The sequence below is a fragment of the Cephus cinctus genome, unplaced genomic scaffold (genome assembly GCF_000341935.2).
Source record: "Cephus cinctus unplaced genomic scaffold, Ccin1 Ccin1_scaffold0189, whole genome shotgun sequence".
Classification (NCBI taxonomy): Eukaryota; Metazoa; Arthropoda; class Insecta; order Hymenoptera; family Cephidae; genus Cephus; species Cephus cinctus.
Genome location: NW_014332911.1, coordinates 1,163,693 through 1,169,820, shown reverse-complemented (window position 1 = coordinate 1,169,820; position 6,128 = coordinate 1,163,693). Strand labels below are relative to the sequence as shown.

At 41.5% G+C, this 6,128-nt stretch overlaps 1 protein-coding gene across 2 annotated transcripts in view; it reads right to left on the bottom strand.

Annotated features, from left to right (window-relative positions):
* LOC107264620 (zinc transporter ZIP11) overlaps positions 1-6,098 on the bottom strand; it is a 19,229-nt gene extending 13,131 nt beyond the window's left edge. Inside the window, exons 1-4 of one of the 2 annotated variants that reach the window (XM_015733063.2) lie at positions 5,739-6,098; positions 4,329-4,710; positions 3,089-3,240; positions 2,911-2,996 (exon numbers count right to left, since the gene is read on the bottom strand). In XM_015733063.2, coding sequence (XP_015588549.1) covers positions 2,911-2,996; positions 3,089-3,240; positions 4,329-4,710; positions 5,739-5,846 — 728 coding nt within the window. In that variant the 5' untranslated portion in view covers positions 5,847-6,098. The remainder of the gene's footprint in view (positions 1-2,910; positions 2,997-3,088; positions 3,241-4,328; positions 4,711-5,738) is intronic. The other variant, XM_015733064.2, reaches the window with a different exon arrangement.
* Between the last annotated feature and the right edge of the window lie 30 nt (positions 6,099-6,128).

The following is a 6,128-nucleotide window of genomic DNA, read 5'->3' as shown; positions in this document are numbered from 1 at the left end:
GTCCTGCACGGCGCACAGGTACGCGCTATAGGGCCCCTCTCGTGACATTAGGCCCGCAAGAGATCCCACATCCCAGCATGCGCCTGTGCCTGCCGCGCTCTCCGAGCGCCTCTGTGTGGAAGGAGCTTTCTAGGCTGTCACACATTCCTGAATCAAATTAAAAAACAAACATGCCCTGAGCGAGCCATCGAGTAGAGAGGAAGGGCCCAAGAAGAGGGACCTTCGCGGGCCTGGATTCTCTGCTCGATTGACTGTCATCGAATATTTTCATTCTCTCTGCTCTTCCCGTCACTGGGCTCTCTTATTGGTTCACGGGTTCAAAATTTATGCAATGCAATTTTTGGCACTGTCCGAGTGATCGTTCTGTTTGCTAGGAAGGCGAATGATCGATTTAAAAAAAGAAAAATAAATTAACACTCGGGCGCTCTTAGTGTCAAAATCGAAGAGTACGGTAGTCGTGTCGAAATCCTTGAACGGGAGAATGCTTCGTTGCTGGGAAGAATCGGGCGCGCGAGGTTATTGGGAAGGTGAATGCTTCGCCTCGAGTGCGCCCTAATAAAGCAGAGAAGAAAGAAGGGCCGCTTCCAGGAATCGCACCATCAGATATGCGTCTGGGCGTCGGTGGCGCCAGAGGGCCGTGGCGGACCGGGCGCTAACTACGGCCCTTACCCATATCCTCCTCGTCCCGCTTCATTTTCTTTCCACCTTCGTTTCTCCTCCTCGCTAATACCTTCCTCGGTCCGTAAGTTCTTCTTGCGCGCCGATTGTCAGACGCGTCGAGTCTCCGACTGTTACTGCAACACCTGGCAACACTTTTGTGTCAACACACTCGCTCCTACGACAGCAGGAGTACTTTGCTGGGCGCATTCCTTGTCACAATGATAAATACCACCCAGGCTATTCCTCCCGTGGCCCTTCGCTCTACTTCGTCGTTCAGGTATTACCGGGTGTCTCCCTCTGTCGCCATCTTTATTCACCACGCTACGCATCCTTCTCTCCGCACCGACGGTGCAATTTATTTTTCCACTTCGGAACGAAATAACGGCAGCGTCGCATATGCGGCAACGTTTCACAAAACTCCGCCAAAATTCTTCTCGTGTTTTATCTTGTCTCCTATAGTCCATGTCCCTAAAACTTTATTGACAAGGAGCAGCGGACTTTTTTCGGGCGAGAAGAAAACTGGCCATTTAGAACGAATCGGTGTATGTATGTATGCATGGCCGAGAGGTAGGAGTCGTAGTTGCTGGCTCCCGTACTAGGTAGGGCCGCGCTTATAAAACTAAATGTGCGCTAAAGAAACCAACTTGAGAAGACAGGCCTGTAATGCGCGCAAGGCACGAATGGGAGGGGGAGAGGGGGGATGGAATGCGCGGCGCCTAGGGCTCGTTGAATTCCAGGGCCACACGTGCCCCCCACCATCCCCTTCTCCGGCCGCCATAAGCCTTCTTCTTCCTTTTCACGTTTCCCCCCTGTACCCTCGGTACGATCCACAATATCCACGATCCGAGATCCACCGTCCACCTTCTTCCTCAGACGCTTCTAGCTCCCATAGGAACGTATAGCACCGTTCTACCACCAATAAAGTTAGCCTCCGGCTGACCGCCGCCTGCGACCACCATGGAACTCATTCATGGGGACCTCCTACCATGAATCTCCTCCGTCCTCGCGCACTCCTTTTCACCTTTATTCTCGAGAGTAGCTTCGATAGTCCCTTTACCAGCGGAATTAGATTACCCTACTGTCGCGATCTTACGGACGTTTGCGGCAACCGCTGGCCGCATTCTCAAAGGAGCGAGGACGACAGAGACGCCTATGGTAGATAGGGAAACTCGCAAACTCTCTCGGTGGATAATTCAAATGGTAATTCCAGATCAGTCATGGATCCAAGAACAGACGTTCTTTCTATCGTCGATTATTAGTTTTAATAAGTGTTTTGCTACGCGATGATGGTCAATACATAAATATTGGACTTGATCGAACTACTCAAAATTCATTTTACCTGGTAGATTAGAGACTATGCTACGTGGCGAAAATACAATAACTCTTGTACCTCGTGACTTTATGCGTTTAATCAAATCGAGATATATATATATTGTAGAGTCGTTCGATTAATGACTCGATGATCCACATAGAGTCAAGGAAAATAATATCAAGGACTCGCTATGCCTGAGATATGAACGAGTCAGACTTCGATATCGACTCGCTGATTAGGTTGTTTCGATGATTCGAACTCACGATAATGTTGATCTTGACTCGTGGTCCAATGATAACCGAAAATCGATTATATCAACTAATACTTGTATGAAACTCTGTGTAGCATCAAGTAGTTGTGAATCCAGTCTAATAATGTGTTGTCTGGATATTGGTTAATATATTACTGATTTATGATTAGGTCGATTTCATGATAAAATATGACTTATCTTAGCACGACTGAATCTCCATCAATCAAATAGTATTATTAATTATACGTATAACATTGAGTTAGATTCAAGTTGCAAGTGGTATTGTAAATTCGTATCTTTTGAAAAATAACCATTTTCAGTGACGAATCGAAATGACAGCTTATGCTCGTATCGCTTCACATCTTTTTCCTGTTTTCTTCAGGTCCATCATATTTGATTTCTGATTAATCCTATTACGCGGAACCATTGACAATATGGGCACAATACCAGTAGTGATCTTGACGCGTAATTGATAGGCGATACCGAGAAATTTTGCGCAAGTCCTTATGATACACTTAAGATTAGCTTATCTGAACAAATTCAAACTACTTCTTCATATGCGCTGGACACGTGAGAATGGCATTCACTGTGCGTCGATAACTTTGATCCGAGTCAATTGACTATTTATGGCTTTAACAACAGGAAAAAAAAAAGAAATATGATAACGATTATCCCTTCGTATTCTTACCTCGCACTTTCGAAAGTAGCTGACGAGCTGTTTGCAGCTGCACCGAAACCGACACCAACCGCCAGGCCTTCAGGAATGTTGTGAACCTAAGCACAGATTGATAGACTGAATGACCCAAGAAATTTTAACCATACTTTAAAAAGTACTTTTGTTAGCCATTAATATTTTTTATGCATACCGTGATTGCGACTACCAGCAGTAATATTCTCCGCCATTGTTCGTTTTTGATATCGTTATTAGGATCCTCGTAGATGGTTCCAATCTCTTCACTCTCTGTGTCCCTCTGGATGCTTCCAGTTTGTCTTCTTCTCGCGTTCTGTTCGTAGAAGCCTGAAAAAATCAAATCTAGAGAATACCAGTTTCGTTGTCGAATATTTTAAGGGACGTCAAATCCCAGCTAGGTACGATGAACGCCGAGAAGATCTCAGAAGTCCAGTCTGATTGATCTGAGCGACTTTGCATGCTTCTCGTGCCGAGGATGCTCTTCTGATAAATGCTAAACTTCAGTTGTTTTTCGTATCCCAATAATCGATATACAGGATCCGTAGACGAGGACAATAAGATCAGTTTCCTACGTGGAATTCTTAACGCAGATTCAATGTGAGTAAAGTGTGTAGGTTTTTGTATGATTTACATGTTATGTGATGGTTTGTATTTTACTTTTAATTATTGTCTGTTTATCGTAGGATTCCATTGATTTAGATTTACCGGTAACAAATTAAGTACAGTTTTAAGGTTTAGGGTCGCATTTAAATGGGTCACTCTTATCAATATATATGTGTTAATCACTTCACTGCACTAATTTTACATCACACGGTCTTTTAGTTTTCCGGTTTACACGGCGTACGATAACTTATGGGGTGTTGTTCTGAATCTGTGTGTTGGATTCCACGCGTATTTAAAAAGGACATCACAATGCATGCGGTAACTACTTGGGTTTGGTAAGATTCTCCCATAGGCAAAAAACTAGACTCAATCTACTGATTGCATTCGTTAATGGCAAGCGATTGCCATATAATGTAAAATAAGCGTATCGAATACAATTTCGTGCATTTTAATATCTGGGAATAAACAGTATAAGGGAGCTTGAGTAATTCGTAACGCTTAACGCTTTAATTGAATTATTATGGAAAGATGAATAGTATGGAACGCGGCAGAAGAGTAGTATTAAGCAAGGGCTATTCAATTTATGTGGTTTTGTTCGATAATTCAGTAATAAGGGAAAGCTTAATTTTTTGTTGGTGCTGCTTATTCCTAGATGATGGGCCTATGGAAATTAATGCGTAAGGCATCAAAGCAAAGAGGAACGAGAGTACAATGACGTATGTAAACTGATCCCATGTTCCAAGTCTACAAAGAGGGCTGCTTTTACATATCTTAAGAAAAATATATAATAAAATTTACATATGATGAAATACCATCGATAGTGGTTGATTCTGTAATTGAGTATATATTGCCGCCATAAATTTGTGCGTTGTTAATTATATTATTATCTTTTAGATCCTCGTCACTTTTTAATTTTGCAAGGATTTTTCGTCTTTGTTTCGTACCGACTGACTGCATAGCTAAAAGCACATTGGGGGACTGAATGCCAAGGGAAGATATCAACACGTCGGTCCCATATACAAATGCTGCGCCCACGAGAAAACCAATGCCAACTGGCATAAATGCATATTTGCCCTCTTCTCCGTATACTTTGCTTTCTGCTGCCAATTTTATCGCAGGCTCCAGGAGAGACCAGTAGCTGGCCGCTATCATCACTCCTGCAGCAAATCCAAGACTGGCATCAAGAAGTTTTCTCTGAAATATAAAATTGAATTGATTTATGTTATGATTTATGTTGATGCTGCAAAGTATAGATAACTTGAGATTAATTAAAAAATTATTTCCTATCAATACTATCATTTTCAAGATTAAACAAGGAAAAGATAATATATATCTACCGTTATTCATGATCTATCCACCTGGTTATTTTAATATTATTATCCATTTTTAAATGTAGTGAATATTTTGAGTATCTCATTCATAATGGTGTGAGCTGCATTTATTTTCATAGTACATAAAATGTTCGACATGTGCACGTTCGATGGTGCACTCCGTGCACTATTATATTAATACATAATAAAATGAAAGTTATGAGAAGGTAGTAAACTTGGAAGGCCAATGTAACGTATAAGATAATATTTCTTACGTAAAAAGGTCAGCACACTCAATCTGAATACTATATATTAAAATGAAAGCAATAATTGAAACCATGAATATATTTTACTAAGATAAACAATGCGCAAGGAGACTAAAGGCATACTGTAAATAAGTTTCATCCTATACATTATATTCAATCTTAAATTAATATATGTTAATATGCAGTTTCTGGAAATCAGTAAAACAACAGATATCCTTCGATTATCAAAAGTTGTTTTTCTCAAATTTGTTTGCCAAGTAAAATATAATATCGAATGCCATTCCACATGTAAACTATTTTAGGCTACAAGTTTGTATAAAAAGACAAAAACTTTTCAGATTCTGCAAACTAGAGAGTAAAGATAATAAAAATTTATAAGCTGTATTGCGTAAGTTTTATTCGCTTCTCACGAATTTAAGTGCATGTCAATGAATTGTATAAACTGATTTAAGTTTGATTTAAGCAACACGTTATATTATGTCAGTTTCTTAATGAAATTTACGTGTGTTCAAGGAACAATTAATTTTTTTCAAGGGACAGTACTCGAAACTACAATAGACTCACATGAAAAGTAAAGGTCGGGCGTTCATTTGAAACTTTCCAAACGAAGAATTAATTCGTCAATAGAATTATTGAAAAAAATCACCTGTTTCCCGCGAATGACAACTACGAGGGCGGCTCCGGCAGCCGTGAGTCCCCACGTGAAGAGGGTGCCGAGGAGCGCCTGCGTGACCGGAGAGTATCCCTTGAGCATCTTTTCCTGGTAAGCTGTGTTCTTAGCGAAAATTCGTGCTCTCCCTGAACGTGAACTGACAGGAACTGTTTCGCTTCGTTTAGTGGGATACGAATAACGTAGTCGTGCACTTCAGTCCCCCGTGCTTATCGCAACCAGCAACATCAACATCATCCACCACCACGATCACCACCACCACCACCACCAACAGCACTTCCACTGCCACCTCCAGCACCTCGACCTACCACTGACTAATACTTTGTCAGCACTAGCCGACACTCGCCCCCGTGTTCCTGTAACCCG